This window comes from Cnephaeus nilssonii (assembly GCF_951640355.1).
Source record: "Cnephaeus nilssonii genome assembly, chromosome: 5".
Lineage (NCBI taxonomy): Eukaryota > Metazoa > Chordata > Mammalia > Chiroptera > Vespertilionidae > Cnephaeus > Cnephaeus nilssonii.
Window position 1 is genome coordinate 15,292,974 of NC_137076.1, and position 18,258 is coordinate 15,311,231.

Sequence of the window (18,258 nt, forward strand, 5' to 3'; positions counted from 1 at the left end):
CGCTGCCCCGGGGGAGAGAGAGCGCCAGCGCGCTGAGCACGGAGCGCGGGGGTAACGAGGCCTCGCCCATGGGGAGCGAGCGTCCGACGCCGGCCCCGAGGACCGCCGCCCGAGCCGCACCTGGCCCGTGAAGCACAGGTAAGCGCCGAGAGGCGGCGCCAGGGGCGCGCCTTCGGGGACACTTAGCTGGGTCCGAGCCGCAACAAGGAATGAGCTCCCCGCGCTCCTCTGGTCTGGGCCACACATCCGACACTTAAGGTGCCCGATGGGGCTTGGCCGCGTTGGAGCGGTGGCCCCAGAAAACCCGAGAGCTCTCTGTGCCGGCTACGGCCTGGGGCTTCACCCAGGGGGCCACGAAGAGGGAGCACTGTGGCTCGAGTGCCACCTGTCATTCTGGTCCTTCTCACGCTCGTTCAATTTTCCCTCCTTTGCCTCTGTCTGGGGTGCAGCCCGCTTTCCCCGCCTCCTTCCCTCCCTCCCTCCCGCCAGGCTACGGTTACTGTGGCTGCTGGTGGCTCTGGCACTGCCCACTGGACAGGGGTAGCTTTACCCATCCCAGCTGAGGTCTCTAATCCTCCTCTCCTGCGCTGGCCCACTCCTTCCCTTGGGGGCGCGGTGGAGATCCCCGGACTCAGCAGGCGTCCTGGGACTCGTTCCGAAGCCAGGAAACTGTAGAGTGCTGGGAAGAGGCAGAGATGGCTGCCCAGGTGTGGGAAGCAGTACCCGCCAGCCCTGCCTGGAGGCTCTCCCCAGTGACTCCAGCCTGCACTTCCCACCCCTATAAGCCGGGGTGGAGCTGAGCGGTGGGGGTGGGCAAGCGGCACCCCCAGAAACACAGACTGCAATCTGGGAAGAGGCCTCTGGGACCGCCACTTTCCAAGCCCTGTTTTAGACAGTGGCACCCCGAGGTCCAGAGGGGTGACAGGACTTGCCCAAAGTGACACAGATCCCGTCCTCTTGTCCCCGGTACAGCCATTTCCACCCAGCTCATCCTTTGGGTTCTTGCCCCCATCCTTCCCTGTCTGGGCCAGCCTGACAGGTTGAGCCGGGCTGAGGTAGGGAGGGGGGATTGGAGAAAAGAAAGGAAGACAGGACAGCTGTGTGGGTAAGGGTCCCAGCCTTGCTAGTCCCTTCAGGTGCAAGGACCGTGTCAGCTTACACCCTGGCACCAACACTTCCCCATGGCCTGTGCCTAGGTCCCAGGCTCTGTGAGGCATGTCATCTTAGACACAGCAGTCTCTACTGAGGGGCTCTGGCCCAGTAGGGCTGTCAAATCCCAGGTGTTTTGGGGGTAGGGATGGCCTTTTACACTCGCTGCATCCCACCCAGGCGGGTCCCCAAGCCGCATGTGGGCAGGCAGCGTGGATCCCAGCTGTGGGGTGGCACTTGCCTTACTGGTTTGAGCCGCCTTGGTGTTGCCAGGGCGGTACCCACTCTGTACGTGGGGCAGAGTGCCTAAGAAGCTCGTATTTTGGTGGTTATGCTCCAGGGACCCCCTCTGGGAGAGCCCCATGAGGGCAGGAGAGTGATGGAGAGTACGCCCAGCTTCCTGAAGGATACCCCGGCCTGGGAGAAGACAGCCCCCGAGAACGGCATCGTGGGACGAGAGCCGAATGCCCTGCCACGAGACGGCCTGCGCCATGGGGCACTGTGCCTGGGAGAGCCTGCTCCCTTCTGGAGGGGTGTCCTGAGCACCCCAGACTCCTGGCTTCCCCCTGGCTTCCCTCAGGGCCCCAAGGACACGCTCCCGCTGGTGGAGGGTGAAGGCCCCCGGAACGGGGAGAGGAAGGCCAGCTGGCTGAGCGGCAAGGAGGGGCTGCGCTGGAAAGAGGCGATGCTCACCCATCCGCTGGCGTTCTATGGGTCAGCATGCCCGCCTCGCTACGGCCCCCTGATTCCTGAGCACGGCAGTGGCCATCCCAAAAGTGACCCTGTGGCCTTCCGGCCCTTGCACTGCCCCTTCCTTCTGGAGACCAAGATCTTGGAGCGAGCTCCCTTCTGGGTGCCCACCTGCTTACCACCCTACCTAGTGTCCAGCCTGCCTCCAGAGCGCCCATGTGACTGGCCCCTGGCCCCGCACCCCTGGGTGTACTCTGGGGGCCAGCCCAAAGTGCCCTCTGCTTTCAGCTTAGGCAGCAAGGTGAGTGTTGTAGCAGGCCGTGCAAGGGAGCTCAGTGGTCCTCAGGCAGCCCCGTCAGGGCCACACCACACTGCCCTTCCATTCTGATGACAAAATAAGGCAGCACCCAAATGGAGGAGCCTGTGAGCTCAGACAAAGTCAAGGCTAAGCAAGTCCTCCTCTAAGCACCTCCATCTCACTAGGCCTCCCCTGCCTGCGGGCTGTTTCAGGGACTGACTCATCCATTGTCCACTCAGAACAAGGCCCTGGGAGTTGGGGCCTCAGAATGTGTGTCTTGTTCCTGGGAAAGGGGGGCAGACAAAGCCCTCTCTCTGGGAAGATGTGCAGGCAGTCCCAAGGCCTGTGTCTAGGACACCTCCCCCACAGGCAACCCCCATGCCCAGGGATGAGATCTAAGCTATTTAAAACCGGTATGGTACAGGGCATCAAATAATCTGGAGAGCTGCTGGTGGCCCTTGGGCTGTGCCAGGCATTAGCCCTTTAGTTGCTGCATTGTGGGGAGGCCTGAGAAATCCCGGGGGATGACCTGGGGGTGGCCAGGGCCGTGGGGTGGCACGTAGGAGGAGCAGTGCCTATGAACCAGTATGTGAGATGAGAGTTCTCCCGTGTTTTCACAATCCTGAAGGCCAAACAGGCACATACCTGCTGGTCTTCAGGTATGTTTCCTTCTTTTTAAGCACTGGGAACCGAAGTCAGCACTAGCTTAATCCTTTCTCCTCTCTTCAGGGTTTTTACCATAAGGATCCGAGCATTCTCAGGCTGGCGAAGGAGCCATTGGCAACTGTGGAACCTGGGGTGTTGGGCTTAGCCCCTGGTGGGCCTCTCCAGAGAAGTGGGGAGGCAGAGTGCCCTTCACTCCACCCGAGGGATGGAGAGACGGGCCTCGGCAGGCATCAGAATCTTTGCCCACTTCTCCTGGGGCATCCAGACACTGTTCCCCGGACCCCCTGGCCCACGTGTCCCCCAGGCCTTGTTCACACTCTTGGCAACGTCTGGACTGTGCCGGGCGGTGGGGGCCTTGGGTACCAGCTGAGGCCATCAGCCACATCAAGGTGCCCCTCTCCGGGGCCTCCCACCACCCCGGGGGGCTGTTACTCATCCCACCCACCTGCCGGAAATGGAGGCCTTAGCCCTTGTGGGAAGTGCCAGGAGGGCCTGGAGCGGGGCTCGAGGGGGTCCAGTGAGTCCATCGAGGAAGCAAACAAGGCCTCTGGCCCCAGGGCCTGCCCGCCCAACCACCACACCAAGCTGAAGAAGACGTGGCTCACGAGACACTCTGAGCAGTTCGGGTGCCCGGGAGGCTGCCCTGGGGAGGAGGAGAGCCCAGCTGCCCCGCTTCAGGCCCTCAAGAGGGCAAGTAGCCCTGAGGTCCAGGGAGTGGCCGGCAGCCCAGCCGCCAAGCGCCCCCCTGACCCTTTCCCAGGCAGTGCAGGGCAGGACGCCCTGGACTCATCATCACTGGGGAACAAGGCGGAGGCAGAACAGCGTGCTGACCGCAGAGGTAAGGGGCAGGGGAGGGGCTGCGTGGGCCCTGCTCGGGAGGGGGCAGCAAGACTGGAGCTTTGCAAGGCGGTGGGGTCAGAGGTCCTTTCTGAGTGGGTCGGACCAGCATCTGTTGGGAGTGCCTCAGCATCCACAGGCCCGGGCCTTCAAGCAAGTGGCTTCTATTTCTGTCTGCCTCCTCCCCAGCCCTGGTGTGCTGGTGGCAGCGTAATGACATGGTTCCGAGCTTGGGCTCTGGAGTCAGAGTGCCTGGGTCCTGACTTGGCTGACTGGCAGCTGCGTGGCCTTGAGCTAGCTAGCTGCTTCACCTCTCTGCGCCTCAGTTTCTTCGTTTCCAAAACGGGGATAAAGACGACACCTGCCTCAGAAAGGCTCCTGCAAAGGTTAAGTGATATAATTCACAGAGAGGGCTTTGAAGAACTCCTGGCGCTTAGCACCCAATAAAAGTGCGCCTTCATGACGGCCTGTGCCCCAATCCCTGTCTGGAGGACTGCCTCTCCCGAGGGACCCCTTGTCCTGCCTCAGGAACAAACAACTCTCCTAGCCAGCTGGACCACGGAACCTCGGTTTGGACTCTGCCCGTGTTGATGCTCTGGGCACATCCTGGACCCCTCTGTCACGCTCTGCCCTTCACCGAGGAAGGCTCCGGCGCTGCCAGCCCCGCCTCCGTTCTCCGGGATCACCTCGGGCCCTCGGCCCCCTGAACTGCTGGGCCTGGATGCGGACTCTCTCAATGGCCGTGCCCGAGCACCCTGCACCTGGTGCGGGTCTGTCCACACTCTCGTAGGCCTGCGCCTGGGCTGGGAAGCCGTTGACCTCTTAGCCTTCTTGGGTTACTGCACCTGTGGTCTGTGTTGAAACTCCCCGGCCTTCTCACCTTCCGGCGCCCTCCGCCCGTCCACGTTGGGATTGTCTCCTCACACTGTCGCGCAGCCAGCCGCATTGCTAAGCTCACGGCGGAGCTATCCAAAGTCTACACTGGCTGGATCCTGCGCTTGGGTCAGGACCATCACCCGAGCTGCCCCGGCCTGGGGCTCAGCGCACCTGACCCTCCTCTCAGTCCCGTCAGTCATGTCAGGGCATCGTCAAGCTCCTCTCGTGGCCTTTTTTCGTGAAGCTTCGAGCTGCCTGGTCCACTCTCACTGGTTCCAAGTTGGGCCTCGGGGGGGGCTGGGCCTAAAGACTGGGCTGGTTCTGCGTGTGGACAGCTGGGGGCTAAGGCAGGGCCTGGGGTTCGCACAAGCCCAGGGAGGCCCAGACCCCTGACCAGCTGCATTGTCCTCTCAGGACCCCGAGATGGCAGGGCCGGCCTGCAGGACCCAGGGCGTCAGGATGCACCTTGCTCAGCTCCCCAGGCAGGCATTGCTCGGTGCCAAAGCTGTGCCCAGGCGGCGAGAGAGGTGGGAGGGCTGGCCTGCGACGCCCAGCCAGTGCCCAGGTGAGCCCTTGCCCCTGGATGTCCCCACGTCCTCCCACTTGGGGCGCCCTCCTCACCTTCCTCTGCCCTGTCTCCAGGTCCTCTCTGGGAGGGGAGCAGCAGGAGGAAGACTCGGCAGCCAGCTCCGAGGAGGGAGGAGGCTCTGGCCCAGAGGCCGGGCCCAGCGTGGGCCTCGCCAAACACCTCCTGAGTGGTTTGGGGGACCGACTGTGCCGCCTGCTGCGGAGGGAGCGGGAGGCCCTGGCCTGGGCACAGCGGGAAGGTGAGCAGCACCCACAGGGCATTGGGGAACCCAGGAGAGCCTGGTGCTTTCACAAGGAGCATGGGGAGTGTGAACCCCTCCTTCCCACCGGCACTGCCCTGTCCTCCCGTTCAGGAGGACGCCTGCCCCGCTTTGCCCTTATTCCCGGCTAAGGCTCTTAGTCACCGTGTTTTCTGAAGTTTCTGACCCGGGAGGCGGATGTCGGGAAGGTATAAAACCTGGTCCAGCCCACTGTCTGAGAGCTCCGGGCTTGTTGGGGAAACAAGACTGAGTGCCAAGTGTCTGTAAGGGCACTCGAAGGCGGGGAGCTCCCTGCGGGTGGCGCATGAGGAAGGCTCCCTGGGTGGCGAGGCTCCCGGGCCCTCGCCCTCGGAGGCTGGTAGGATTTGGGCTGGTGTTTGAGGCTGTGGAGTCCCTCTGGCTCCAGGCTCTTCCTCCTGCATCATTGCATGGCGCCTCGAGAGCAGTGTGTTTGGGAAAACACTCCCCTGTGGTCCTTCACTTCCGGGTGGAGGCCCATTGGCGGCTCCCTCTTGTCCCAGGAAGTCCAGCCCCTATCCCCTTCCATCAGCCCCTGCCACTCCCTGAACCCGAATTCCCGGCACCCCGAATCACCTTCCCGGCTCATCTGGGCTCATCCACCCCTTCCGGCCTTGGCACTTTCTGCTCCTTCTCCTCCCCTCCCACCTGGTGAAGGAAAACTTACTCATCCCTCAGGCCCATTTGTGAGCCTGCCCCCATCATCCCCACCCTCGGCCTCCATCGCATTCTCACACCCGGCACCCACTCTGTGGGGCCTTCATCGTCGCCACGTTTATGGGTCCATCTCCCCCTGGAATGTGAGCACTGGGAGGGCAAGAGCCAAGTGCTGACTAGCTCTGAATCCCAGTCCCTAGCCCGGGACGGGACAAGGTGTTTGTTGAGTGAATAAATGGACCTTTGCTCACTGGCGTCCTTGCACCTATCAGTGAGAGCCTCGTCTGAAACTCTGGGTGAGGGAAGGCATGGCCTCTTAAACTTTCCTCTTCGATGCTGAGTCTCCTGAAGAGGGCCAACTTGGGAGGGAGGGAAGGAGGGAGGGAGGGAGGGGGGCGGGTGAAGAAATGTGTTGGAAGTGGTGTGGGTTGGTAATTCAGGGCCAATGGGAAAATCCATGGGGCAGGAACTGGGGAGATGGGGCCTGCACCATCCCTGGGAGGGCTTTCTGGAGACAATGGTGCTCCGGGGAGGTTCTGTACAGGGGCTGTCGAGTAAGTGGGGGCATCTGGGAGGGGCCTGTTTCCCTTCTGGGGCAGCTCCTTGGTGGAAACTGCTCCCGCTTCTCCTCCAGGCAGGTCTGCCGCATGAGGACGCCAAAGGGGGCCTGGGCGCGAGCCCGCTCTGACCCTATTCTCTCCCGTGGTCAGCAGGCCAGGGGCCGGCCAGGACGGAGGACAACCCAGGCATTCCAGGTTGCTGCAGCCGCTGCCACCATGGACTCTTCAACACCCACTGGAGATGCCCCCGCTGCAGCCACCGGCTGTGTGTGGCCTGTGGTCGCATGGCGGGTGCTGGGAGGGCCAGGGAGAAAGCAGGTAGGAAAGGAGCCGGGGCCGGGGGTGGGAGGACAGGGACTGGGGCCTCGGACGGCCTGCTCTTAGGTTTGTGGCCATTTCTTGGCTGCCTCTCTCCAAGAAAGCCTCCCTCCCCAGCCCCAGCATCAGCCACTGCTGCCCAGTGCCCCAGAGAGCAGACCTTCCCCTCTCCCCAGATCTGAGGGCCATGCCTGCATCCTTCCCCCCCCCCTTAAAAGGAGTCGAGTGCCTCCTCTGTGCCTCCCAGTTTGTGAGCTTGCTCCTTTTTAAACCTTACAACACTGTGAGGTGGGTGTTTTTGCCTCTATTTTCCAGATTAGAAAAACCTCAGGGACGTTAAGTGACTCATGCAAGGTCACACAGCTACTAAGTGTTGGGCCCAGGATTTAGACTCCGCTTCTGATTCCAAGTCCAGTTCTTTTCACTGCTCTCCGCAAGCTTTCCTCTCCTGGGCTCCACTCGGCCACTGGAGGGCTTGAAATTGCCCGGCGTGCTCATAGACACGGCCAAAAAGAGTTCCAGGGTAGACACGTTCAGAACACTCTATTCTACGTGGTCATTATGGAGTTTTGCAACTCACATCAGCATATTAAAGCGTCCGTGTTCCAAAAGCAAAGGCTCGTACGTCACAGCCGAACCCAAGTGTCCCAGAAAGCCCATGCTTTATGGATTGTTTAGATATCGGTCCTCCTACCCTTCTCCCCTGACCTTAACCCGTGCTTGCCTTCATTTTCTGACCTGCAGCTTCTCCCTTTCTACCCCACAGGCTCTCCGGAGCAGCCCACGGAGGAGTGTGCCCAGGAGGCTGGGCACAGCGCCTCTTCCCTGATGCTCACCCAGTTTGTTTCCAGCCAGGGTGAGTCATTTTGGTTGGGTGGAGGCATGCAGGGGGCGGGTCCTGGGGGAGAGCAGCTTCCTGTTTGGATGCCATGCCCTCCTGGTTGGTGAGGTCAAGCAGCACAGGGCTGCCTCTTGTCTGCCCTCCCCACCCAACTCCCATCTCCCCGCCCCCCTCCAGCTTTGGCAGAACTGAGCACCGCAATGCACCAGGTCTGGATCAAGTTTGATATCCGGGAGCACTGCCCCTGCCAAGCTGATGCCCAGGTGTGGGCCCCTGGGGATGGGGGCCAGCAGGTGAGAGGCACGGCACGGGGACAGCGTGCTAGCCGGTGGGCCCCAGGATTGCGCATGGGACTGCACATTACCGACCTTGGCGGGGCTAGGCCCCTTTCTTTTGACGGGAATGAAGAGGAACATCAGGCTGCTTCCCACCCTCCCTTGGGGATGTGGGTCCATGGAGCCAGAGTTGGCATTTGTCCCACCCCTGCCCCCGTGCCCTGCCCAGCAGAAGCCCGCACTGCGCGTAGCCAGAGCTCCTATCCACTCTGTGCGTGTTCCAGCTCAGCACTTGCCACATCATGCTAGAGTGGCGTGCTTTCCTGTCCTGTCTGTCCACATCCCGGGCACAGACGCCTGCCGGCGGAATGTTGGCTCATCTCAATATTCCCTGCACCTATCACATAGCAGGTGCTAGATAGGCATTTTGCAAAGCTTTTATGAAGCTTGAGGGTTTTTTTTTAATAAAAGTTATTCATTCAAGAAGTAGTTTATGGAATGCATGTTGCATGACATACTCCATGCTACATACCCGTGGTGGAAAATTTGGAAAATATGGACAGGTATAAGGAAGAAAATGACAGTGGTCTATAATGCCACCACGATCATGTTGACATCAGTAATTTGCCCATCTGTTTATTCGAGTCTGTTCCAGTGTACTGCACATAGAATCCCGTGAGCAACTTTCCCCCACCTAACGTTATATAACCTTTTGCTTCTTGTAAACATGCTTTTAGGACGTGCAAGAGTCTGTTGTTAATGCTGGTGGGTTGAGTTGGATTGAGTTGCCTTTGCCATTTTAAAATCTCTGGTTGGACTGGGGGTGGTGGATGGGTTTAACAGAAGGAGCCTAGAGAAAAAAACACCCCAACTCCACAACCTTCCGGCAAGGAGGACACCAACAGGACCAAGGACATCAAAGCGGGTGAGCGGCCCCTGCCCCTCGTTCAGGCTGGGGAGGGCGTGCTGGGCCAGGGTGGGAAGCCACAGGAGGGATTGGAATTGCGTTAGCTACCACCTCCCCCAGTCGCTGTTACTCTTCTCAAGTCACTCCAGAGAAAGTAAATCTAAACAACATCTAGGACAAGCCTCCTGATCTCTTTCTAGCCAGAACCCCTTCCTGAGCCCGCCTTGGGAGAGGATCTGGAGCTGCCAGCAGGAAAGCTGGGGTGGGAGGCGAGTGCATCCAGAGCCAGGGGCAAGCCAGTGAGGAGAGAGTGGGCTCGGCCCGGAGATGAGGAGGAGCATGTGGGCAACAGGGCCTTGAGAGGAAGGGGAAGCCTGCACTGTTTTTCTCCTCAACAGAGACCCTGGACTCCACAGAGACCCCTGCCGAGGACCGTGCCAGCCGAGGGCCCCTGCCTTGTCCCTCTCTCTGTGAACTGCTGGCCTCCACGGCTGTCAAACTCTGCTTGGGGCACGAGCGGATACATATGGCCTTTGCCCCTGTCACTCCAGCCCTGCCCAGTGTGAGCAAGGGCATGGGGGGCCCGCTGGGGGCAAAGGTGGGGCTGGCCCTCCCTGCAGGTTCGGCAGGTCCTGAGTCCCTCTGCCTTCCACCACCCCCTGCCTCTGTAGGATGACCGAATCACCAATATCCTGGACAGCATCATTGCACAGGTGGTGGAACGGAAGATCCAGGAGAAAGCCCTGGGGCCTGGGCTGCGGGCCGGGCCAGCCCTGCGCAAGGGTCTGGGCCTGCCCCTCTCACCAGTGCGGCCTCGGCTGCCTCCGCCGGGGGCTTTGCTGTGGCTGCAGGAGCCCAGGCCTCGGCGAGGCTTCCGCCTCTTCCAGGAGCACTGGAGGCAGGGCCAGGTGAGGCTCTCGCCGCCCCACTGCCCACTCTCACAGCCTCGCCTCCCCTCAGGGCCCTGATCCCCAGGCCTGGCCCATCGCTTAGAGCGAGCAGCAGGGGCTGGTCCCCACGCTGTTCTGCAGATCTCTACAACACACCCCGGCCTGAGCATGTTGGGCAGCCCATCTTTCTCCCCGTGTCCCCATCCCCTCCACTACAGCCTGTGTTGGTGTCAGGGATTCAGAGGACATTGCAAGGCAGCCTGTGGGGGACCGAGGCTCTTGAGGCGCTTGGAGGCCAGGTGCAGACGCTGACGCCCCTCGGGCCTCCCCAGCCTACCAACCTGGGCACTGCAGCCTTCTGGGATGGATTCTCCCGGCCTGAGAGTAAGTATCTTTGGTGTGGCGGAGAGGGCGCTGGGAGCCAGAGTGACCCTGGGGGCAGCTGGAAGCAGGGCCTAGGGCAGAAACCGGACTGCGTTGCTGCCCCGGGGACAGGGCCCCTGGGTTAAATGGCCTTTCTGTTCCTCCCCTAGTTCGCCCCAAGTCATCTGAGGGCTCAGTCCTCCTGCTGCACAGAGCTCTGCGGGATGAGGACACAAGCAGGTGTGTATGGGACCAAGGACTGGCCCTCCCTCACCCCCCTCTGCCCTCCCTCCTCTCCTCCTTACCCCCACCTGTGACCCTTGGCACACTCTGCTTGCCTCTGGGAGTTACCCCTGTAGTGGAGGGCTTTGGTGGGGTCTCTGGTGCCTGGGTTGAGCCTGCTGGGCGTGACTCCTCCCCTACAGGCTGGAGAACCTGGCTGCCAGCCTGCCCCTCCCAGAGTACTGTGCCCAACATGGGAAACTCAACCTGGCTTCCTACCTCCCGCCGGGCCCCGCCCTGTGTCCACTGGAGCCCCAGCTGTGGGCAGCCTATGGTAAGTGTGCACTGCCCTCCTGCCCAGCCCCTGCCCCCATTCCTATCGTCTCTGTGCCTATACGTCTGTGCCAAGGTTCTGGGACCTTTTCCCAACTGTCCTTTCTCCACCTCCGCGCAGGTGTGAGCCCACACCGTGGGCACCTGGGGACCAAGAACCTCTGTGTGGAGGTGACTGACCTGGTCAGCATCCTGGTACGCGCGGAAGCCCCACTGCCCGCCTGGCATCGGGCACAGAAAGGTGGGTCCTCGGGCGGAAGCAGGGTGGGGACAAGCTGCAGATGTGAGGTGCTGTGTCTGCCTGCCCTGGGCTCTCCTGAGCCGTCTTTCTCCCTCAGACTTCCTCTCAGGCCTGGACGGGGAGGGGCTCTGGTCTCCTGGCAGCCAGGTCAGCACCGTGTGGCACGTGTTCCGGGCACAGGACGCCCAGCGCATCCGCCGCTTTCTCCAGATGGTGAGGAGGGAGCCGGGACCCTGCCCTTCCCCGATGCAGCCCCTCTGCTCCCACCCCAGAAGCCCTCCCTGTCTGTGTTGTCTGTGTGCTCCCCACCCCCTCAGGTGAGCCTCGACTCACACGCATGTGCAGAGAAGGCAGACTGGGACCTTGTGGGAGCCATGCGGTGGGTGCACAGAAAGAGCAAGGGGTTGAGGTGGGAGCCAGTGATGAAATGGACTCGGAGTTGCTGCCGGCTAGGCCCTGTATTGAGGCCTTGGTCCATGATCTCAGTTCATGGTTACACCCCTCCTTCATACACACATGCTGCTTTCCCATTTTACAGATGAGGAAAACTGAGGCTGAGTGGTGGAGCTGGGGCCTGAGCTTATAGCTGTTCCCATCCCAGGTCACTACCCTGTGCTCCTCCTGGGGCCTCCCCTACATAGGCAAAGGGAAGCCCGTCTGAGATGCCCCCCTGCTACTCTCCCTTAACCCTTTGCACTCGCTTGCTTTTTTCTCGATTCCTTTATTCTAATGCTAACCGTGTCGAGTCACACTCGACATCCGAGTGCAAAAGGGAAGTCATCTACATCTCATGAGGAGGTGCTCCTTGAGGTGCTAGCAAGTAAGGGCTGAAGGAGGCCACGTGGTAGGTGGCGGGAGAGACTGGACCACACTGAGGGGCAGGGGAAGGGAAGGTGAGCAGGAGGCAGGAAGGTCCGGCGGCTGGGGCCAGCGTTGAGGTTAGGGCAGGTCCAGTTTCAAAGTCTGGCTGAGCTCGGATTGTCCTGGGGAAAAGATGTCCACCAAGAGTCACCCCTGCTAAGGCATATGCTCACATGCAGACATGCAGATGCCAACATGGCTGCCCACCACCATCCTCCTGCCCACAGACACGCACATCTGCAGACATGTCGACAGGCACATGTAGGTCTGTAGATGCACACACAGATGCTGGAACACATCTGCAGAGGGGAGCAGACAGAAGCATCCCTTCATACCCCATGGCCTCACCTGGTCTGGGTGTGGCAGGCTGTGGGCAGTCCCATGTGGCCAAATCCAATGACTCATGGGGAGTCTGAGGGGTGTCGTCTCACTGGGTGGCCTGGGAAGCACTGACCTAGGCCCAGGATGGACTTGAACTGGGGGGCGGGGTCAAAGGAACCTTGGCTCCTGCCTGGAGCTACCCTAGGGTCCAACCTGGCTTCCCCAGTCTCCCCCTCCCCGTGGCTCAGTCTTGGAGCCCTAAGCCCAGAGACCATTGCTGAGGTTCTAGCTGAAGGGGTGGGTTTCGCTGGTGGCCAGTTGGGGCATGATGCTGGTGTCAGCCTCTGTAGGTATTCCCTAGGCATCTTCTCTGGCCTCTGCCAGTCCCTGTCTGCCCAAGGAGCTCCCTATGCGTGGCTGTGCTTGCTTCAGAGGCCTTGGCCTGGACAGGCCAGCCTGCCCATCCACTGGGCATCGGGACTTCTGTGTGTCCTTGCTGCTTCCGAATCTGGGATCATAGAAGAATTTGGATTTTCTCTCCAGGAACACCTAATCACCTACAATTTAGCACACAGTTCCGATGTTCGCTGGAATCCAGGTTAAGAGCTGCTGGTATAGCAAGTTCATGAGTTGGGATATTCAGGGTGTCTTCCTGGCTTTTGGAGAAAGGGGTATGTTTGAGTGAGGGAGGAGAGGGCCCAGGGCCGGGGACACAGGCTCCTCACGGCATCTGGCTTCAGGAAAAGCAGGGATTTAGACCCCCCTCACCTCAGGGCCCTTAATCCTTTCCTCTAAGCTCCTTTCAGCCAAATCTCCAATCTGCCAACCTTAGTGGGCGCAGCCCCTCACCACCCAGCCCCTTTCTCTCCCTCCTGTGTCCTCTCTGCTTGCCCTTCAAGACTTGAACACTCAGCTCTTTGCAGTGCCCACAGCCCTTGGGAAGTCTATGCCCTGGCCTTCTACAGCCCTGCCCTCGCCTCCCGCCCTTGCTCATTCCCCTTTCTCTTCTTAGGTGTGCCCGGCTGGGGCAGGCAACCTGGAGCCTGGCACCCCAGGAAGCTGCTACCTGGATGCAGGGCTCCGGCGGCGCCTGCGGGAGGAGTGGGGTGTGAGCTGCTGGACCCTGCTGCAGGCCCCTGGAGAGGCTGTGCTGGTCCCTGCAGGGGCTCCCCACCAGGTGGGTCCCCGGGGGGCCGGGGCTCTGCTGAGAGCTCAGAATGCCAGAAACCGTGAGAACAGCAGCACAGCGATGCTGCATCCCCCACCTGGTATGGCCTCGTCCCTCTCCAGGCCCGGGGACCTAGGCTGGGCAGGAAGCGCGCTCCCACGGTGGCATTTTTGAACTGGGCTTTGGGTCCGTGGGTGCTGACTCTGCCTGTGCCATCTCTGGCATCCCCTTGGCCTGGTTTTGGCTATGCCCTTGGGGATGCTGGTGCTGGATCCAGAGCCTCTGTTCTCTGAGAGCTGGGCAGGGTCATTATGGAAAGTAGAGCTCAGGGCCAAGCTGGGCAGCGTTGAGTCTCCACTGACCCTCCTGTTCGCCTCCTTCCTGGCACAGGTGCAGGGCCTGGTAAGCACAGTGAGCGTCATTCAGCACTTCATGTCCCCCGAGACCTCTGCCCTTTCTGCGCAGCTCTGCCACCAGGGATCCAGCCTGTCCCCTGACTGCCGCCTGCTTTGTGCCCAGGTGAGTATGACGCTGGCCAGGACGCTGGGTGTGCTCCCCAAGTCCCCCTGTGGCACAGCTGGGGTGGCATAGCAGACACAGCTCTGTGCCCAGCAAGCAGCTAGCCGAGGCCAGCAAGGGAGTTCTTGGTGGAGAGAGCCCACGAATGCAATTGTGAACTCCGTGTCCTCTCGTTTTCTCCTAGGTGGACTGGGCTGTGTTCCAAGCAGTGAAGTTGGCTGTGGGAACATTACAGGAGGCTAAATAGAGGGGTCCCAGGTGTCTGGGGGGGCAGGTAGACCAGGTGCTCAGCTCAGGCACAGCATAAGCAGAGAAGACGCTGGGGGCTTGGGGACCTTGGGTCAATTCCACAAGCACCACTCTGGGTACCAGCAGGATACTCTGTTTCCCGCTTCGAACCTGGGCCCTCAAGCCAACAACCACAGTGCCACTGAAGTTCACACCTGCCCTTCGCAGGCTGGCACCTGCTCCGCCCCTGTGCCCCCCTCCATGGTACCAGGCCCACATTGGGGGTGACTGACGCCCTTCAACCCCTGCCCCCCCAACCCAGGAGACAAACAGCCTTTCCTTGGGGGACTTTGGGAATCACTCTGGCTTAAGCAACACCTTCTGCTCCCTCATCTCCTGCTGTCCCACCTGCGCCAAGCTCTGTTACACCACCCACCTCCTCACGGGACTCTGGGCGCCCATGCACTGCAGGCATCTGGACAAGGGGCCACTGAAATCCTGCCCTCTGGTTCGAGGGAGAGCGGTGAGGTGTGGGGAGGGGGTGGCCTCAGGACACTACCCAGGCTTGGCCAAAGGGAACGATAGGGGTGAGGCCCTGTCCCTGCTCCCTCCTCTCCCCTCCCTCCTTCCTGTTTTCCATTAAAGTCTGTTGTTTTCTGAAAGCCACCAAGCCAGTGTGCTTGGCCCTGCTCCTGCTGGCCACATAGATTGGGGAGGGAGGGGAGACATGGAAATGGAACCAGGTGGGGAGGAGCTGGCTGTCCCCGGCAGGGGCCTCAAACACCCTTGCCTGCTCTTCTTCCCTGGACCTGGGTCCCTCCCTCCCTCTGAGCAGCAGCTGGAGCCTTCCCGGGGGGCTACCCCTGAGGATGCTCCTGACAGCGACAACAGCAAGGCAGAGCCCTGGGGCACAGCAGCAAGGTGGCTTTGACCCCAACCCTCCCCGAAAACTCCAGGCTACCCCATCGCTTCCATCCCATCTGACGTGGAGCTCCGGGAGTGTGGCCCAGGAGAGCCCCGGTCAGGGCCTGGCCTGCTGCCTGCGCCGGGCAGCCCCTCCCCATCCCCAGGGCTCTCTGGTGTGGCTCTGCCTGTTCCCCTGCCCTAGCACACCTCAGCCCAGCATGCTCCCACTCGTCATACCTGATTGTTCTGCGGTGGTTCGGGAAATGTGTGTTGTTGTTTTTTAATAAAATAAAATTTTTTATTATAAATTTAATACTCTTTCAGAACATGTAGAAAATAAGACATGTCACCTGTAATTCCACCTCCACTCACTCTCAACCCAAACGCTGGTAGTATTTGGGTATATTTCCTCTTAGTATTTTCTCATGTAAAGGATCTGTTTTACATGCAGTTGAATTGGTATGCGTTTTACTCGGTTTCTCTCTTTTAACAAACACCCTTGTGATCATTTTCTGGGGTGCTACCTAACCTTCATTATTAATGACTGCTTATATTCCCTTAAGTGGCTTTGCCATGATTTACATAGCCATCCTTCATTTAAAAAAAAAAAAATAGGTTTCCCCATTGTCTGCAAAGCTAGACTATTTTCATGTGATAGAAAAACAAAAGAAAAAATGAAGGGACTCCTACACTTTACTGTGCCACTGTTTTCATTTAAGTGATCTCATTTAATCCCGCATCATGATTTTGAGGTAGATGTTATTTATTTCTATTATACAGAAGAGGAAACAGGCAGGCTGGGGGGTAAGTGAGTCACCCAAGGTCACACTGCAATTTTAGTGGCAGAATTGGGATTTGAACCAAGTGTCCTGACTCCAGCCGCCTCATTTACTTGGGGCTTAATGGCCTTTGCAGATGGCTTTGCTGTCTGCTCTGTCCTTCTTCCAATACATGCACTTTATAGCTGATCATGTTCCAAGTGGCACCGGGTGACCCATCCCTACCTACACTTCACCTTATGTAGCCTTGTCCTGATGTCACCCCAGAACACCAAATACAGGGTCCTTCCTTCTGAGAAGATGGGGATGGCTCTGCCACTGGGCCTTTCTTCCCCACAGACCTCTGCCTGTGGTCCCAGCACCCTCCCGGGAATATCGGGTCTGACTCCATGCCAACAGCAGGTGGGCCAGATGTCCCAGGACTGGACTGGGGATGAAGCCAGTTCAGGTGGGGACTGGCCTTGAGACTTGAGGCACTTGGTGGCCCTCTTCCTTACAGAGGCTTAGCTTGTCCGTCCCCCACCCGGTCCAGCCCTGCCCTTCAGGCCTCTGCTTTTCCCAGCAACCCCACTGCCCACCTTCACCTCCAGCCTCTCACTGGCCCAGACAGCGAGGCACACCCTCAGCGCTAGAAGTGACCTCAGGTGTGGCGACTTCGTGCCACCTCTTTCTTTTTTTCTGATAAAGTACATTTTCTAGATTCTTAATTTTGAAATGATTGTAGATTTACAACCGAGTCACAAAAATAGCACAGACCATTCCCAGTTCTCCTTCCACCAGCTTCCTCTCGTGTTGACATGGTACATAACCATGGCACAGTGATCAAAACTAAGACATTGGTTTCCATACAACACTATTAATTGGTTTCCATACAACACTATTAACTAAGCAACAGACTTGATTGAGATACACTAGTTTTCCCTTAATGTCCACTCTTTTTCAGGATTCACTTCTGCCTGTGTCTTCCCAATGACCTAGAAGGTAGATGTGGCTTTCCCAAGATCACGGCAAGCTAGTGGCATCGCCCAGGTTGAAGCCAGACCTCCTCCCTAACCCTGGGCTACTGCCCTCCTTACCCTACCCTCTTTGACAAGGGACAGGGCTTGCTGCTCTGTGACAACTCTGGTGTTACAGACACCCTTGCCCCACCCTGCCTGCCCATGCCATCCCATCGGTTTCTGAGGTTGCCTACACTTCCCTGCTGCACTCCTACTCACATGCGTAAGCGGGTCCATGTGCCCTGGAATGGCTGGCTCAGGCTTCGCTCCTGTGGGCACTGTACAGTGTGGACACTCTTGGCCACCCCGCTGCATGGCCACCCCCACCTGCCAGCGATCTTCCCTCTCTGGAAATGGAGGGCACAGAGCAGCCTTGAGGGACACCTTTCTTTGCTTCTGGTTCTGCAGGTTTCTGTCTCAGCCCCCCATTCCTCAGCTTTTCCCATCTGTCTCGGGGGCTCTCCTGCCTGAGTCTGGGGTGTGCTCCCTTCCTCCCAAAGCCTGAGCAAGCCTGCCTTCTGTTGTCTCCCTCAGCTCCCAGGAAGGGCTGGGACACTCCCAGGGCCTCGCCAGGGCTGCCCTTCCCAGTTTACAAGCGGCTTTCAGAGTTGCCTCCTGTGCTCCTCACCACAGAGGTGACTAGGGCCACTTCAGAGGAGCGGAGCACTTTTCCCAGCGATAATGGGGGGAGTGGAGCCGCGGCTTGTTGAAGTCTTTGCTCTTCGAGGCAGTCAGGCCGCCTGGTGTTTATCTTAGGCTGCCTCTGAGGCGCTCACAGCCCTGCCCAGACATGACCTCATTCTCTCTCAAATCATCCCCGGGAGGCAGAAAGGAGTCTGAGACCAATGCTGTCCCCCACTTCACAGATGGGAAAACTGGGGGATACACACACACACACACACACACACACACACACACACACACTATGTTAACAGGTGGCTCTGCAGTTCTAGGGGCCTCTAAGCCTGGTGAGTTCAGCTGTTTGGGAGGCAACAGGTCTGGGGCTGGGAGCAGCAGCGTCACCAAGTGCCTCCAAAGATTGTGGGCCCACAGCCTAGCACAGTGCCCCGCCTCCAGGGATCGCACAGTTCACGTGTGAGAAGGGCCTAAGGAGGCAGACCTGGTGTGGCTGGAATTCCCTCGAGTCTGGTTCCATGGTGGCCCTGGAGGCACACTTCATGAAAGTGGGCCTTTGTGTTGTAGCAACAAGTGCCGGTGGCCAGGAGGGCCCAGCTGGGGGTGGGGGCAGTTGGTGGGCTGCCTGGTAAACAGCCCATGGACATCTCACCTTCCCAAGAACCCTGTGAAGGAAGAGCTGTGAGCCAACCCACAGATGGGGAGACTGATGCTCACAACTTATCCAGGGACACAGCCAGCCAGTGAGCCGAGGTCGGGCATCTGGCATCTGGCTCCAAGTCCAATGCGTTGTCTGCTCCACCAAGCGACTGACACCCTCCCCCCGCCCCAACACACACACAAAGGGAGGTGC

General features: G+C 59.5%; 1 protein-coding gene across 2 annotated transcripts; it reads left to right on the forward strand.

Moving 5' to 3' along the window:
* The first annotated feature begins 5 nt into the window (after positions 1 to 5).
* Positions 6 to 15,300, forward strand: HR (HR lysine demethylase and nuclear receptor corepressor). 2 transcript variants are annotated; one of them, XM_079771613.1, is made up of 19 exons: positions 6 to 138; positions 1,490 to 2,140; positions 2,867 to 3,641; positions 4,931 to 5,081; positions 5,159 to 5,343; positions 6,750 to 6,917; positions 7,684 to 7,773; positions 7,936 to 8,051; positions 8,877 to 8,958; positions 9,339 to 9,502; positions 9,612 to 9,848; positions 10,049 to 10,214; positions 10,364 to 10,433; positions 10,619 to 10,749; positions 10,870 to 10,989; positions 11,087 to 11,202; positions 13,184 to 13,348; positions 13,730 to 13,858; positions 14,043 to 15,300. In XM_079771613.1, the coding sequence occupies exons 2-19, from the start codon at positions 1,529 to 1,531 to the stop codon at positions 14,103 to 14,105; spliced, it is 3,540 nt and encodes a 1,179-aa protein (XP_079627739.1). In that variant the 5' UTR covers positions 6 to 138; positions 1,490 to 1,528; the 3' UTR covers positions 14,106 to 15,300. The 2 variants fall into 2 exon arrangements, with proteins under 2 accessions (XP_079627739.1, XP_079627740.1); XM_079771614.1 differs by having other exon boundaries at positions 6,753 to 6,917.
* The last annotated feature ends 2,958 nt before the right edge of the window (positions 15,301 to 18,258 follow it).